This window comes from Patiria miniata, unplaced genomic scaffold (genome assembly GCF_015706575.1).
Source record: "Patiria miniata isolate m_02_andy unplaced genomic scaffold, ASM1570657v1 HiC_scaffold_1, whole genome shotgun sequence".
NCBI classification, from domain to species: Eukaryota; Metazoa; Echinodermata; class Asteroidea; order Valvatida; family Asterinidae; genus Patiria; species Patiria miniata.
The window spans coordinates 5,623,426-5,641,215 of record NW_024037047.1 but is presented as its reverse complement, the minus strand read 5'-3'; the positions used below and the strand labels follow the sequence as shown (position 1 = coordinate 5,641,215).

Genomic DNA, 17,790 nt, shown 5'->3' with positions numbered 1-17,790 from the left:
CTGTATAAATACCCCCATTCGAAAAAAATCGGGGAAATTCAAAGGTTTTTTTTTAAAAAGACGTACATCATATTGAAGTGTTTTTTACATTTATACTTCATCGATGGCATTTGGGGATTTTTCCCCTTCAACGATGATCACGCCTAAAAGTCAGTACATGTAGTCCCGAAGCCCAAATTAGAGCGACTTGCGGCTTCAATTTTCATCAAAATTTCGCAAAGAGCTGGGAAATTGACAATGTTATACCAATTGACAATTGATAAATTGACATTCGTGAACTGTCAACTGTGGCCAATTTTTGGGCCTACACATGAATTGTACTGGTCTACAACCATGGCCTTCTGCACTTGATTAAAATTTATTGCTTAAGTTTTTTTTGAGTGGACAAGCTGAATGAAGAGTTATTGGGTGTACTATTAATTCCAGATGGCTCTCGGTCGAGTAGGTCAGTGAAGTACAAATTGCTTTAAACCCTATTCTCCCTCTTTATTAAAAGATACCTGTGGTATGATTGAAATTATATCAATGACGAAGAAATTTAATATTCCTCTCATCATTTCCTTTTTTACAACCACTTATCAGGGTCAAACTCCGTTACAAATGGAACTGCACCATGACACGATCGAGAACCATTTCCTCTTATATTCTAAAAGTTAAAAGCCTGTTTCAATTGTTATGATTTATAAGTGTTATTGGGTTAAAGGGATGCATCTATATACTCAAGTTTTAAAGCTTACAATTTTAATACTGCGAAGTTTTTCATTCAAAGCCGCATAGCCTTTACTCATCAAATTTCATTTTAAAACCCAGAATATTATTAGCAGGCTACACAAAGTGAGCGTTTTTGATTCCTTTCAAATTTCAAATACACTAAAATGTTCAGCCTTAATAAAAAGTTTTCTTAGCTGATTAAACTCATGTGATTACAAAAATGAAAGGTGTTGGCTTTTTCATGCATTTGATTAAAAATAAGCTGCGTATTATATCCAATCCATTAATTTTTTTTTATGTTTTCATGTGTTTTGTGTTTCTGTTGTTCCTGGTCTCAAAGAAATAAGTGTTTTCCCAGATGCAATAGATACAAGTCATTTGAATATAATCAGTGTTATTTAAATAATCAATTACAGAAAGAAAAACCAATTTGGAATAAATGACTGTTAAAGCTGAGCCCGGGAATTACAAAATAAAAATAACTGCCTACCTTTCGGGAGCCTGACAGTAGTGACAATCTGCATAGGCGTAGCAAGCGGGGGGGGGGGGGGGGGGGGGGGGGGGAGGTAAGGGGATATTTACCCCCCAATATTTTGTAAAGACTGCCTTTTTCCCATTTCAATGCCCTTTTTCAACGTGCTTACCCCCAACCCCCCCCCCCCTATAATTTGTAAAGAGTGCCCTTTTTACGAAGTGACATTTTTTTCTGAACAAGTGACCTTTCTCAGAAAAGAAGTGGTGCCCTTTTTTGTGGCATCTGCCGTTTTGGGTGCCTTTGTCAGAGTTGCGCACATGTATCGCCCTGAAAAGCACCATATATTGGCCCTTTGTGTGCATAATTGTCGGTTTTGAACAGCGCCCCCATCGACAGATCAAACGTAAGGGCTTAAAAAGAAACATTTACTTTACATTTTCATGTATGTAATAAAAATATTAAGCAGCGTATTTATATCTGGTTCAATACTGTCTTTGTTCCGATATTTTCATGTGGTTTGTGTTTCGCTTGCTCCTGGTCTCATAAAAAGAAGATAGGAAAAATAGTTTTTCCTAATTTTGCTCTGGTCTCCAGATTATTTATCGACATCTCCCGCACTTGTCCCGATCAAACCTAAATTTGCGATGTGTGTACAAAAGTCAAGTACAGTACAAGCACAATAAAGGCAACACTGATGATAATGGCGAATCGGGTCACTTGCTTCGAGATTATTAACCAGTGAGTGCGTATAAAGATATATACTTGTTAACTAAAACATGATAACACAAGACGAGTTTGTGTCAAGCGAAAGTTTAACAAAATTGTGAAGTTGATGTATAGAAATAACCTTCATGATTGTCCAAACAAATCCGAATTCATGTTTTAGAACGGAAATAATCACTGTTATTCAATTAATCACTCATGAACAAATGAGCCAAATTCGAAATAATTTGTATTTGTAATATGGGACAAGATTTGTAATAACTCGTGTTTCTATAATAAAGACAGCGGTGCCATTTTCATTCCGATTGATAACGCAATCGGGGCTGGTAAATCTCTTCAATTTGTTCATCTTCACCAATAATGGTGAACGATAATGATGGGAATTTGCTCAGTAATTCCCTGTTCAAAGCTTTCGAAATCAACGTACGTCACGAAGGCCAGTTTGGTTTCGCTCATCCAGGCCACCGAGTACCTGACTGTTACTTCATCATCAAACATTATGCGCCTTACTTCCTTAATGTAGTGGAATCCGTCTTGGTCCACTGACCAAAGATGGTTAGCGCCTCCGCTTAAGTCGGCTGCGACCAATTTGTTGCCGCGAAACACGATTGGTTCAAAGTTGAACTCATTGCTGTATGGGCGAGAGTCCCCGAGGAATTTCCCATTCAGATCAAGTAATCTCATGTGGTTATTACAAGAGGTGCTCAGGAGTAGCGCGCCGTTGAACGTGTACGACCTTGCTCTATCCAAGAGTTTGCCATATTTTTCAGAGTAATTTCCTGGCACGTCAAAAGTCTTGATGCAATCCCCAGATTCAAGGCTCCAGACCATGACGACATTGCCATCGTAGGCGCCGATGACGATACCATCCCCGAGATGACACGAAAGCAAATCTCTCGCCTGGACGGTGAATTGTTGTATACGGGAACCACTGTCTGCATTCCACACTCGAATGGTTTTGTCGTTGTATGCACCTGCAACGATCTTGTCTTTGTAATCCAGGTCATCAAGGCGCCGTCCTACAGAGCCACTCTGAAGGTTGTAACGACAGCAACCGTCTGCAGCACTCCAGACCCTTATGTCACTGTCTGCGTACACTTCATTCTTCCTGTACTCCTTGTAGGCAGTACTGACGATTGTGTTTCCATCGAAGAAGAGACGAAGCACAGGCAGACGATGCCCCGACATGACTTGCAGCTGCTCTCCAGTCTGGGCGGAGAAGGTACGAATCTTACCGTCCTTGCATCCTGCAGCTATGATACCATCCTTCATCTTCAGAGCGTCTGGAGCTTCACTGACATTTACTTGGATGAGATGACGGCGTTTGCAGTTGGAGACATCCCAGATTTGCATCGTGCCAATGGAGATACCAACAGCAAGACAGTCCCCTTCGCCAGCCATGTTACAGACGAGTGGTTCAGGACCAGGGCCAATGTATTCGAAGAGCCACTCTCTGTAACCAGCTGAGCCGAATTCGAACGAGGAAACGTGATAACGATTGTTCCGCCAATTCCCTTCCAGGTGGCGTGCTTTCATGTAGACTTCCTTCCATTTACATGTATCAACCAGTCCAGGCCAGTCTGAACCAGTGACAACAGCATCGACCGGGAATGTAGGAGCGCCCCCTTCGCCAGTCTTCTGCTCTGGTGAATTGGGTTTTAAAGGAACCTCTTTGCAAAGATCTGACATGGTACCGTAGTGCTCCCATCCTTTCCATCGACAAAAAGGGCGCCACAGGGCATCTTGGTTGGCCGATTCTCTCCAAGAACGACCACATAACGTCACGTGACAGAGATCATCAACAGTCAGATAACCGAAAACTTTCTCCACAAGTTCATTTGGCAGACAACCAAATCCGTCTTGAGACATCGCTGTATTTGGCTGTGACAAACCACCTTGCAGCTGCAAAGACAGAACCGAAGCACACGATCGCCATGTAAATGTGAGGTTAACTTATATTTTAAAACTAGAAGCTACGCATTTTTTTAGCTACTTAATGCACAGAGGCTTTTGTGCACAGAGGCTGTTGGGACCATTTTACTAGGCTTGTCTTGTTTGCTTTCATTCTCTCTTTTTTTTCCTTTTTTTTTTTTAAATATAACAATAAAATGAGCAGTCAGGCCTGAAATATGTTTGAAGTCGAATTATGTCAGACATAAACTGGAATTATGTCAGATATAAATCAGAGTTATCCAGCATGGCTTTCCATGTCGTGACCATGACCGAATATATGCACAAAGTGTGCGTAGTTATGTAGGTCTACTGTAACCATGCTGAATTAAGCTTGTGGTACTGCAGGAAGATTATTAAAATGCTACACGGCAAATATTGATATGAGGACCGGCACAGTAAATTTGTTTGTATATGGTGGACAGTGAGGAAGCTACATGACGTGCCTTACTGAAACGCGGTCACGGTGAACGGTCTATTTATGATTACGTTATCAAAATTCATGGATTACAATAATGTCAACTTACCACTAAACCTAACAGTTAATATAATAAGTAAAGAAAGGCACCTGTTTTTCAAAACCAGTTTCAGTTAGAGTGTGGCCTTGTATTGTCAAAATGGCTCCCGCAGAATAGAGACTCCAAAATACTTTGTCCCGCTTTACACTGTCACGTAGCGATATCAGGTTGGACTTTGGTACATGACATTGTTTACAAACTGCAGATCTATACAAAACGAGCTTCCATTTGCTGCACAGTATATCCTTATATAGGGATCCATGCATACTGCATGTATTGATGGAGGATTATTTTTGTATTCCTTCATTTAATACTCGGCTGCAGAGCAGTGTGACTTTTTTCGTTCGGTATTTCGTGCCACAATCTTACAGATTGTGTGGCGCTTCTCGAAATAATGAGTTTATTTAAGTAAAATTTGAGGCTTTGCATGGTGGAGATACTAAATAATGAAAGGTTTGCGGAAACACCATGTGTGAATAAATTTCTCAACTAAGAGAATGGTTCTCAAAAGAACCAGAGGTATAAACTCGACGTTCCGGTCAGTATGCTCTGACCGCCTTCAGGAGAATGCCTTCGCTTCTGCCACATAAGTGTTTACTTTCTCAGAGTTTAGGCATTCTCCTGAAGACGGTCAGAGCATAGGCCTACTGACCGGAACGTCGAGTTTATACCTCTGGTTCTTTTGAGAACCATTCTCTTAGTTGAGAAATTATTCACACATGGTGTTTCCGCAAACCTTTCATTATTGAGTTTATTAAAAAAAAAAAAAAAAAAAAAAAAAAAACACGTGGTTCACCGACTGACGGGCAAGTGACAAAATACTAATTGACTGTTTTTACATGAACTTTTCGCACACGATTAGAAATAAGCTACATGATAATTGAACCAACGATCGCATTGTAGTGATGCCATTTGATCTCTATTATTGCATATCTACGGTGGGGAAGCAGAGATGTCAAAGGAACATTTTTATGGGGGGACACTCGCCGCGGCGAGAGGGGGAGGGGGATGTCCCCCGCCGTGGCGAGCTACAACCTCGACATGGGGCGAGAACTGAAATGGTAACTCGCCGCAGCAACAATTTGGATCCGCTTCTCATTGCTTGTGGCCCATCTATGCTTATCAATAATCCTCATTGTAATTATTACGCCCATCCAGGTAAACTTAGATTTTCTCCTGTGACGCCATCTGACGCCAAGTTTACCATGTAGATTGTCCCCTGTGACGCCATCTGATCCAGTGTTTGGAGCCCTAATATGCCAGTTCTCACGATAGTCGTGCTTGATGGAATGCCCGATACGCAGTCTTTTGACTCTTTTAATTGTTACTTGTGTTGCAATGTGACCGGAACAGATCGTTGCATCCCTGCACCTGCGTATGCTATCACCTTGAGCTTCATTTCTCCAATTTTGGGGGTCTCTAATGTAGTGGGTCCGTGGAATGATGCCTAAAAGGACAACCGCACCGGCTACAGTCTCTAACCCCCCTGTCCACAATGCCGTTTTGAAAAAAAAACATAGATCCCTCCATACTGTTTAAAAATGTGCTCGTTTATTCAGAAATTCATGAAGCATATTTAAACTGATTGGATGTTTCCAAAGTGTCTTTCCCATTTGCAAAAGTTCTTTTTAAAAGCCCATCAGCCGGGTTGAAGCCTGCCGGTAATGCTGAGCCTGCATACTGCCAAAGTTACCAATGGTATCCCTACATTTTCTCGTGCAAATAGGACCCATTTTTGGACCCTAATTTTATCAAATCTGCTCTTAGATAATAGCCCAAAAGCTAGGGAGATGATTCTCGGCTATATTCGCACGATTCCACCGATTTTTAAACTAGACGGTCTCGTTTTTTACAATTTTACAAAAAATTGTGGGGGGCACTTTTTATGCAAATTAACGACTCGCGTAGAAATTTTTGAAACCCTAATCAAAATTATTGCGCCCGCTGTCGGTCTTATTGCGCCAATCTGATATATCTTCTGTCTAGCCCCCCCAGCCCCCCCCCCCCCCCACCACCACCACCACACCGAAAAATAATAGTAATCAAATACTGTTTAAAAAATGTGCTCGTTTATTCAGAAATTCATGAAGCATATTTAAACTGATTGGATGTTTCCAAAGTGTCTTTCCCATTTACAAAAGTTCTTTTTAAAAGCCCATCAGCCATTAGAGACACACTCTTGGAAAAAATGGTCCGGTTAACATTGTTAACTTATTTCTTATGATGGGACTGCGGTTTGGCCGAAGTCAATTGAGCGTGATCGGCTGACTGATAAGGTTTACGCACAAAACCCCGAGCCAACGGGCTAATGGCTGATGGGCTTTTAAAAAGAAGTCCACCTGAGGATTAGGCACACCTTGAGTATGCACAGGTATTAACATTCTAGCGGCCTTAATCGCTGCACATTGTATTGTATTTTTGGGATTCGACGAGGATATAAGGCTGGGTTCGACTCCCCTCGTGTCGCACACGCCAAACTACTACCACGGGGTCAGCCGGAGGCTTCGGTCCACTTCCCTTCGCTGCTGTTCTGTGTGTCGCCCCGCAGCTGTAATGTTTCGCTAGTCAACGCCGAAACGTCCCAAAAACCAAGTCAAGACGATGCTGGTATAGTGAACCCGCTTTTAGCTCACTTTCTCTGGTGGTCAGCTTCGATGTTCCAAGTCAAGAGCTCTCCATGGCTTGAGCCAGACTAGCCCATTTCTCTCCATAAATGGCTTGAGCCAGACTAGCCCATTGCTCTCCGTAGATGGCTTGGGCCAGACTAGCCCATTGCTCTCCGTAGATGGCTTGGGCCAGACTAGCCCATTGCTCTCCGTAGGTGGCTTGGCCCAGACTAGCCCATTGTTCTCCCTAGGAGTCCACTCCCGTGCCCACAGGCGTCCGTAGCCGCCTAGCCACGCCCATGTAGGACCCCAGCTCGTCACGCCTTGGTATTTTAAGTTTAATAACACATTTTATGATTGTATTAATTCATTTAATTGTAATCTTCTGGGTATCATTTCTCTTGTAAATATTAAATTAATTGTTCAAATCTAATTGCTGGTTTTCACTTTTGTCTTTCCTTTCGTTGTTTCTGCCGTGCCTTAGTTCGATTTAGTCGTTTGAATTTTGCGCACGTAACACACTGACCAGAGGTGGGTAGCGCCTCCGCTTAAGTCGGATGCAACCAACTTTTTACCGCGGAACACGATTGGTTCGAATTGAACTCATTGCTGTATTGGCGAGAGTCACCGTTTTAGTTAATTAATGGATAATAGGCAGAGTTGTAATGACTCGAGTCAATGACTCGACTCGAGTCCGACTCGAGTCACATTTTTTGGCGACTCGACTCGACTCGACTCGAGTCCCGACAGGTAAATGACTCGACTCGACTCGAGTCACTGCGAGCAAATGACTCGACTCGACTCGAGTCCCTCATCAGAATGACTCGACTCGACTCGAGGAAGGCTAATAAGACTCGAGTCCCAAAATAAAAGCAAAACTTACTTGTGAAAAATATTTGCAATGACTTACGCTGCGCCGTTCGCGTTGCCAGTTTTTGTTCACGTCACGTTAATGTTCGCGAATAATGTACGTTTAAATACAGCGGCAGTCTGTTTCCTTCCTCCATAATGAAACAACAAACATACACCGTGTCGCGGACTCCCACCTAGTGGTTCTATAGCATGCAATGCTAAACCCGGAACCAGACTTAAAACGCATTTCTCAATCCGTGGTTTCATCATTGGTTTCGGGCGATTTTGAAGTTCTTGGTGGAACGCTGGCTAAATTCATGTCCCGATTTCACACAAAAAAATGGATACGGACGGGCCCACCTTTAAATAATCAGAAACAGTTTTGTATAATGCATTTAGGTTTTAACGTTGTCAACGATCAGCGAACAACAAAATCTAGACCAAACCAGTTATAAGACCGAAGTTTCACATCTTCTTATCTGTGACGTGAGCTAGCAATGGAAACTGTTGGTTGGGTACCATACAGCATACTTTATGTCTTTGGATTTCCGTAATAGACTGGTGCCTCGTATTCTTTCTCTCTTGTGTTTGTTGCTTTTTATTGTAATTTAGTGTTCAAATATTTGTGACTCGAATTGACTCGAGCTAAGTACTCGACTCGACTCGACTCGACTCGACCACACTCTGTGACTCGACTCGACTCGACTCGACCTTGTTGACCTAATGACTCGACTCGACTCGAGTTACTTCTTTAAAATGACTCGACTCGACTCGAGTCACAAAAATCAGTGACTCGTTACAACTCTGATAATAGGGCGATGCAAGTTGGACAATATTCTAAATGAAAAGACGCCATCAATGTCCCCGCCTCGTCGATAACAGTTCACGAACAACATGTATGTGACATTGATTCCAACCCCTACCCCTGTCTCATATACAGTCAATTCTAAATAATAGATCATTTCAGGGTTAAATGCATCATTTATTTAAATATATATCTTTATTTTTATTCTACAGAAGCGGTCTGTGAAAGAGAAGATGATAAACTATGTTCAGATGAGCAGATATGGACGCGCTTTTCGTTTGGCACTTAGCAAGACGTCTTCAAGAAACGAGGACAGAGCCATGCTAGAGAACCAGGCAAGAAAGGAAATAGACGTCTTCTGCAAAAAGCGATCTGTGTGCAGTGAAAACATTTCCCGCGAGGCAGCAGAGGCATTTAGCTGGCATCCTTATCAAGGTATATCAGTCAGCACTGCCACTACTTTGGTCAGTTTTAAAGGGATGTGTGAGCAGAAGTGTACAGCTGCAAGAGAAGCTCCAATGGTAAAACCAAAAGCTAGATTGAATGAAATAACTTTCCATCATTGTAAGACCTAACGTGGCCAAAACATTGTAGCTTTATCGTCTTTTAGGTGCGATTAAATTATGTTAACTTTTATACCCTGACATTAATATTTGGTGTTCTTTTTGTCAATTCTACAGGTGAAAAGACGGGAAGCCTCATACCCGGTACGGGGCTCGTCCTATCAAGATGCCAAAATGCGTCGACCCAAGAAGTTCAACATGGTGCCCGCATTGATTGGACTGATTTTCTACAAAAATGGATTCAGTTCGGCAGTAAGCAGAGTAATTTTTTTTCTTCAAAATTCAATATTGCAAAATAAACGGAGTTTCACTGAAACTGCCGAACTTGGCTAAAATAAGCCTTCGTACTAATTACCTCACACTTTGTTTACATGTACGCTTTCTTATGGGAGCCAGTTCGGGACACTGCTTTGTAGTCCCTTACAAAAAAGCACTTGTAAACAAAGTGTTACGACATCAGTACATAGGCTCATTTGACCCATCTCAAATGGATGCTGCCACAATTATTGTTTATAACCTCCTCTTGCAGGTTCCCCTGGTGCCTTTCATACAACTGGCCTGTGTAACGGGTCGTATTCCACGAGATACATTGACAGATATGGTCGCGGATATGACGATGAAATCCGAAGGATGAAAAAAGCTATCGAGGTACAGCCCATACCCTTCTTTAATCAATGGCTCGATTCTGTATTACAAAATGAACAAACAGCGAATATTGTAATCACTGTTTTAACCTCTTGCAAATAGCTAACGTGTATGAACCAATGATGAAGCCTTATTTTAATCACAGGTAGCATTGGAACTAGGATCATCCATTCCGGATCCGATGGCAATGACAGAAGCATCAGAATCTGAGGAGTTTGACTCGAACGAAGATTCCTCGGACGGAAGATAGCTCAGGAGCGGATGACGGTGAAAGCGATGGTCCTGATGACCAGCACTGACGGTACATAGACGCCCTAGCAATATTGATCATATTTATCCGAAGAAGTTCTTCCACGATTGAAATTCGTGTACAAAACCAATGAGAGATGTTACTAAAAAGTTTGAGCACAAACAAAGGAATCAGGATAGGGACAATAGGGGGTCCACGATTGAAGCTAAACACACACTTGCAGGTTTTTCTCCACAAACTCATTTCTAGTTATATTTCTGTCGTTGATTAGTTTGGTTTGGATGTTGCAGATGGACCACATGGATACGTACTTTGCTGGGACAACGTCCAAGTGTCTGTTGAGAGGCGGCATCGTACGTCAATCTTCCAAAACCGCCTCTTACAGTGGGGTCTCGCCTTCGCAGCGATAAAATCGTATCAACTGCGTCATAGAGACCAACACCGGCATGAACACAATACACGCACAGTCTCTACCTTTGAGTGCGTTTCTTCCCCAAGCAGAGGATTGGCTCGCCTTGCGAAGGAGAATGGAAATTCTCGTTGCACGCATCATCACACGTGGATCCTTGACAGGTCTGGAGGCAATTGGGGAAGGCACTACAACTGAACACATTGCGCATGAGTACACAGAGGAATCCTGCCAAAAAAGTACACTGGTGGGTTTGATTTTCAATAATATATTTACACGATAATGATGGAAAGTGTGGAATGTTTCTTGTCTTGAAAGTGATAAGTGATTTCGATAAAAATGCGTGTGAGAATAATGAAGAGTTGACTTTTTTTATGTGGTACCTCTATCTTAGATCAATCTCGGCGTTATCAACGAAAATCCATCAAGTGCCAAAGGGGTATTTGGGATAATGTCACGATTAGGCCAAAACAAAAAATAAGGCGGTCTCTGGTCAGCGCGCGCGTCGATTTTAATCATGCGCGTCAATCTTTTTTTCCCCAAAATGTTCCGCGGTAGCTCCAACAGCGCCCTCTATTGCCGCACCTCCTCATTTTTTTTTACCAAACAGCACCAAGGAATGGGAAATTGCACCAAGGCAAATGATCGAGAGCACCAAGGCAAATTATGGAGGACACCAATGTACATGAGGACACCAAAACAGCAAAATAGTACCCCACCTTGTCTGTACAATCCAAGCTTGAACAAAAAACAAATAAAGCAAAAAAAAAAAAGCCGCGTCCCCGCGTCAATTCCGGAACTTTGGTCTGACCAGAGACCAAATATTTTTTTTTTGGCCTTATCTCAGTAAGTGCCTTTAACACCTGATGGAAACCCATATCCCATCATCTGCAATGGTGACCAACTGTCGGTGGAGAGGATGGTAGAGGCAAGGCTAGTACAATCGTCGGCGTCCTCACCACTTGACAGGTTTTGTGGCCTCAAGCCTACGCCCCAAGAGTTCCACAAGAGATGCATCATTCTTTAGATGCATATGTGACAGTGAGGCAAAATGAGGAATGTCCCCCAAAACCTTATTTTGAGTAATCGAAAAATACAGACAAAAGAGAAAAATCTGAAGAACGTTTTTCACTGCCGTTGGCGGCGCAATGCGTGTCTTTTTTTCAAAGCCGTGCATAACCAACCTCGTCCCCAGTGCTTACTTTATTTCAAACCTCTTTTCCAATAGTAAGCCCCGGATACACATTGCTCAATAAAATTAATTTAGTTAAGTAACCCTGGTTATGTTAACACAATAAATACACTTTTGTGTAATCGCAACTGACTCAATGTTTAACCCCTTTCGTTGTTTAGGGAACGATTGGTATTGTTCCGAAAAGTGCGAGGCAACAACGAAGAAGACCAACAAGAAGCCGGACTTTCTTCGAGAGTATAAGCGGGCTCTTGCGTGGCATGAAATGTTTCAACTGGTCCACAATGATGCAGAACGTGAAAATGATGGGCCGTTTCTTATCCGACTGTGGAAGCTATGCGTCCCTCTGTTTTGGTCTAGGGGCCATAACAAGTACCTCATACTAGGCCATCGGTTATTGGCAGGTAATGAATTTGTTTTGTTTATAACTATTTAACATTTATTATATACCTCTTGATCACACACACAACACCTCATGTAAAAGGTGTTGAGAAAAACTGAAATGTATACCCATAGAAATGTGTCCACGTCTTGAACGTGTCATAATTGTAATTATCGAAGAATGCAGGAAGCACAGAGCGCGTATAGGAAACTTCGGTGTACAGAAACGTCATAATAACCGTTCATCTGTCGACCGTTTCTACTTTCTACCCATTTATTCTACACGGCAGGTGTAAATGGCTGGCTCGAACCAAGAGTGAAACACGACATCATTTGGAATCGAACATCGAATTTGAGAGGTGGTGCAGGCAACAACTTAGCATTGGATTTAGTAAATGAGTTTGAAAATCTAGAGTTCAAAAAGTAAGTATTGAAAAATGGTGTTGGAAGAAAATCCGCGTAGCTTTACATAATTTTTTTAATCATCTAGGAAAATGTGATTTATAAATTATGTTTCTATATCAAATTATAATACATGTACATTATTTGTGCTGTTTGTCCAAAGTCCGTTTAGAATTGGGGAAGGAAAACTTAATTCAGTAACGATATTTTTTTTATAGCGACACTGAAGCACAACCATGAAAATTATTCTGAGGCTCATGTCCACCGCATTGGAAGTATTGGGAGATCCCTACAGGAAATAATGACCACTCAGCTCACCGAGAAATACGTAGGGAAGACATCAACAAAATTGTGGGCGATTTAGCGACAGATAAATTGTTCAGCACTGTTGCATCTCGAAAACATCCTGCATTTAGCTCCTTTCTGCATGAAGTACAATATCCCCAATTCCCGCAAACTTCTTGGACGTCGAAGAACGTACAGTAAGAAACTGGACACTGAACGTGTGATGATAAATTAGAAACATGTATAGAATAAGGGAATGAATAACTTGGTATTGATGAATTGTTTTAATTTGCCATACTATGTACATGTATTTATCAATTTGTATAATGATTTTGCCCATAACTCAAAAACCTGGTCTGATTCCTCATTTGAAATGCGACACAATATCATGAATACCTGTAGGCCTACCTCTTTCTAATTATGAAGGGAATTTTTTATCCAAGTCTACACAGCATCTTTCACTTTCTTCCAAAGAGAATGGATAACACGCTATATTGCGGATGATTCCCTGCCCGTGAGACAATTAATTTTGTGCTCCTTTACTTCCTTGTACATGCGTTTGACGCCTGGATCTCTCCTGGATGACATGACTGTGCTGGCCGTGAAATATACGAAAGCTTCGGCAGGCTCCCCATTTCTACCGATGCGGCCTACTTCTTGCAACGCCCATCCCAAATGCATCGTGCAGCTGAGACATTGGATTCTTGAAGTTGGTTGTGAAAATTCCTTCAGGATTCGTGTTTTATCAACATCTGGTAGATTACCTTGAACGACTCATCAAGCAATTCATCGCGTTTTACTTCGCCCAAATTTAACGAAACGCACACTTTCCTAGCGTTTGTCTTAAGCTAGCGGTCAACTTGCCAAGCGAGGATAAAGAGCTGGAAATATAAACATAAAAAAATAGTTTAATAATTTGTACTGGAAATAAAATCCAGACTTTAAAAGCACAATTTTATTTTAAATGATCACCACTTTGTGTTGAGATAAAAATTCGAAGCACCGTGACCTTCTTCAGAGAGAGAGACAGAGTTGTTAGGGGTTCTAGGGGAAGAAATTGTTGTAATTGGATGTTGGGAAAGACAATACTTTTAGCTTTATATTCAACACGCCCTGTTAAACATGGCCCAAATGTACTGTATACCTGTTGACAAACACCACACACTTTGGTGCGTCGGCTTTCTTTTCTGTTAGCATCTCGGCATACCAGGCAATCTCCTCATCAAACTTCATACCACCCTTCCCTTTAAAATACAGGGTGATGTTTGGCCTGCAGAAAGTGTACATTAAAGAACATATGACAATATAAAATGCTCCCTGACAAGTGCTGGTAGAAAAATATTGATAATGATAATGTGTAACTCAAATGGACCGAAATACCTGTCTGGCGATGCATATATTTCTGTCACATCCTCGGGTACTAAATGTAGACATTCAAGCACCTTATAACAGCCCGAATTGCTGAGCCTGTGCCAGTTAACATCAAAATGGGCACGTCATCCATTTGGCTCCGCAGTCTACCCAATTTGATGAAAGCGGGTCTGAAGGAATCACCCCTACAAATAAATTCAAAACAAAAATGGTGTTTTTCGGAACTTAATAAATTCGAAATGGTTAAATGGAAATACGAACTCTTGTCATAGCTAGTTGCGAGATCACGATTTCCGACGATAAGAGCAGACTATAAATCATGCAAATTATACAAATTCACTAAATTAGTCCGTTTACCAAATTATAATGGTATACAGTAGTGTAACTACAAGCAAGAGCGTAAATCCCGGGGGCGATATATACACACTCCGATCCCCTGTCGCCCCCCCCCCCCCATGAAATGCCCCATGTACAAAAAATGGACCCCAACAGTAACAGTGCCCCTTGCAAGTTTCAACCTGTGTAGATACGCCGCTGTTATAAAAGAAGAGAAAAGGGTTCGTTTGTTTTTCTCGTTTAATTTCAAATGTTACCATTCAGGAACAAGGTGCACTTCATCTATTGTTATCAGCCTCAATTTCCTTACAAAAGCTGTTGGTAGATTTGTCAGCTAATAATCCAGTGCTTCTGGGGTAACATCAAGGTCCCCACTGTTGACTCCTTTATAAAAAAAATTTAAAAAAGAAGCGAAGCTGTTAATTTTGATTCTAAAGTTGGACTATTATGGTGATAAATTGGCGAGTTCTGAAAATTACATTTGATGAAGGTTTAATTCTATATTAAATGTTAGGAAAAGTGATTAGGGCCTATGACACCTGAAAATGTTTTGGTCTATACGAAATGGCAATATACTCACTCAATATGTCTTCTGGCGCCATGTTTGCTTTGTTACAGAGCTCTATTGCCCTAATATTTCGGCTTGCAGCCCACTCCAGTTCGGATTAGCCATGAGTGCTTTTAAAGGCGACACCACTAGTCCTATACCCTCGTCTAAAAGTGACGGCACAAACTAGTAAGTGTTTTACCATATCCCGTTGGCAAGACCCAGAGAACAGTCTCCTTGTTTGCTAGTGCCCTTAGAATTTCCAATTGTTTCACACGCAGTTTTTCCGGGAATCCCGGGTGGCGTTCACGTAATTCCTGGTATTTCTTCTCCATCGCTTCAAAGGGTTATGAGTCCAAGACCTGGCTGCATTTCTAGCTTCTTCATTCTTAACGACACATTCCTAATGGTAAGCCCCCTGGCTTTGATGGCCTAAGTGTTTGTGTTATCAAGCAGGCTAAGTATGTTTTAGCAACGCCACTTGCTTTTATCTTCAATGGGTCTGGTTACAGGTGTTTTTCCAAATGGTCTAAAGATAGGAAAGGTCACGCCAATATATAAGAGTGGCGACTGGCGACAAACAATATTGGTAATTAAAGACCTATTACAGTATTATATACATTCGCAAAAGTTTTTGAAAAAAAATAATATACTGCCGTCTTATACTACTTTTATAAAATAAACATAACCTTTTGTCAGTATCGCAATTCGGTTTCAGAGAAAAGCGATCAACTGAAGTAGCAACGTCGTATTTTGTTAATAAATTGCTCAAAGCCATCGAGAGTAAATTTTCTATTGGTATTTTTTGGGACCTTTCAGAGGCTTTCGATGCAGTTAATGTTGTAAACTGGAAAACTATGGTATTCGTGTTGTAACCTTAAACTGGTTCAAAGTTATTTGTCTGAACGCAAACAATTTGTTTCTTATAACTCTGTAAATTCAAACCAGCAATCTATCCACTGTGGTGTTCCCCATGGCTCTACGTTAGGCCCTGTACTATTTATTCTGTATATTAACGATATATCTATTATATGACATCCTATCCTTCTGCCTGTTTGCGGATGACACAAGTTTGGTGTACAGCCATATTACAATGTGGATGCAGCTATTCGGATTATTAATATTGAACTTCAAAAATTAGTACTTGGCTTTTAGCAAACAAATTGTGTATCAATCTGTTGAAAACTAACTATATGATATTTTCTTTAAGACAACAAAAGTATACCCAATCTGTTCCACTAGTTTTAAATGATAAACATTTAAATCGTGTCACGATTACCAAATTCCTTGGTGTGACAATGGATGAACATCTTACATGGAAAAAAACATATCAGTGATATCTCGAGCAAGATATCAAAATCTGTTTGTATAATGAATCGCTTAAAATTCTTCATTCCAAGCAACATTTTAGTTATGCTTTATAACTCTTTGGTTCTCCCATATTTAAACTATTCAGTTCTTAACTGGAGTAGTTCCTCAGTAAATTTGATGAAATTTTGTTGTAACATAAACGAGCTGTTCGCATCATTTCTAATGCTGGACACTGTATTCATACCGCCAACTTATTTGTAAATATAAAACTGTTACGAATTAAAGAAATCTACTACTTAAATTTAGGTAAATGTATGTATAAGTACATGAATAATGCATAACCTGGTTGTTTTAGCTCATACTTTTTGTTATCATCAAACATTTATTCACACAATACTCGAGGTGCTTCTAGAAAAAAATATCCATGTTTGTTACAGTCGAACGTCCTTGTTTAAAAACAGTCTTATTCAACGTGGTGCAAATTATTGGAACAGTCTTAGTAAATCTATATATGAAAAAATCACCATCACAGGCTGTATTTGTCAAAAAAAAAACAACTTCTTGATGCAATGCGAAAATTATGTCGTATTGTTATGTCTTAGTACCTGCATGCACACTCATTTGCTATTGTAGTCCTTTCCCTGTCTGTCTCATTGTCCTAGGTTATAGGGGTACAAAAACAATTTTTGCTTCACCAAAACCTAAATGTTGTTCTTTGTGTAATAATTTGATATTAAACTGTAATATTGTATCAACTTATTGAAAACACTTTACATCCAAGGACAGCATTGAAATAAATGTACTACTACTACTGAAAAATGAATAAATAAATTAATAAATAAATTGGGAATAACGCCGCTTGTAGGTCAAAATAAGCAGTTGCGCATGCTCAAAAATACTAGTTTCAGCATCACGTGCGTGTAATCCAAACTTCCCATAATTCATCGCTCACACGAAACTGCCAATAAGGCTTTATTTCGACACATGAGTATTCCAACAATTGATGTTATCCATAATATTGTAATTGCAATATAATTTGTTCCATCTGCCGGCCATACCAAATCACAACACACGGCAGGGGACCATATCAAAGTATTACATAAAACAGTCGTATACAATGATTTTTCTTAATTGAATCAAATACTGGAACTTACTTAATTGTTGCAACTGTGCGACGTTGCGTCCGAAACCATCGGACTTCGCCAGGCAACTGGTGACCCGGTGGACTGGTCACGTGAGAGACGGCTAGGAATCCCTTGAATGGCCCGGTACCATGCATGTGATAGGTTGAAGCGTAGCCCCCCCCCCTTTTGTTGAGTGTTGGTCGTTCGACCCTTTCCCAGATGGCTTCCTTGATGTCTCTTTTGTGCCACTGCTATTCCTTATCAAGGATCACAACATCCTCATTTCTGAGAGTGTGACCAGAGTCTCGTAGGTGTAAGAAGACAACAGAGTTTT

At 40.8% G+C, this 17,790-nt stretch overlaps 1 protein-coding gene and 1 long non-coding RNA gene across 3 annotated transcripts; one reads left to right on the top strand and one right to left on the bottom strand.

Moving 5' to 3' along the window:
• Positions 1-2,260: 2,260 nt before the first annotated feature.
• Positions 2,261-3,778, bottom strand: LOC119730558 (F-box/WD repeat-containing protein 7-like). The gene has a single exon (XM_038203571.1). It carries the CDS (start codon positions 3,776-3,778, stop codon positions 2,261-2,263), a length of 1,518 nt encoding a protein of 505 aa, XP_038059499.1.
• Positions 3,779-9,325: 5,547 nt separating this feature from the next.
• Positions 9,326-12,700, top strand: LOC119745715. 2 transcript variants are annotated; one of them, XR_005273653.1, is made up of 4 exons: positions 9,326-9,851; positions 9,994-10,754; positions 11,861-12,103; positions 12,371-12,700. It is a non-coding gene; the product is annotated as an uncharacterized LOC119745715 (long non-coding RNA). The 2 variants fall into 2 exon arrangements; XR_005273651.1 differs by lacking the exons at positions 9,326-9,851; positions 9,994-10,754 and having other exon boundaries at positions 11,287-12,103.
• Positions 12,701-17,790: the final 5,090 nt, after the last annotated feature.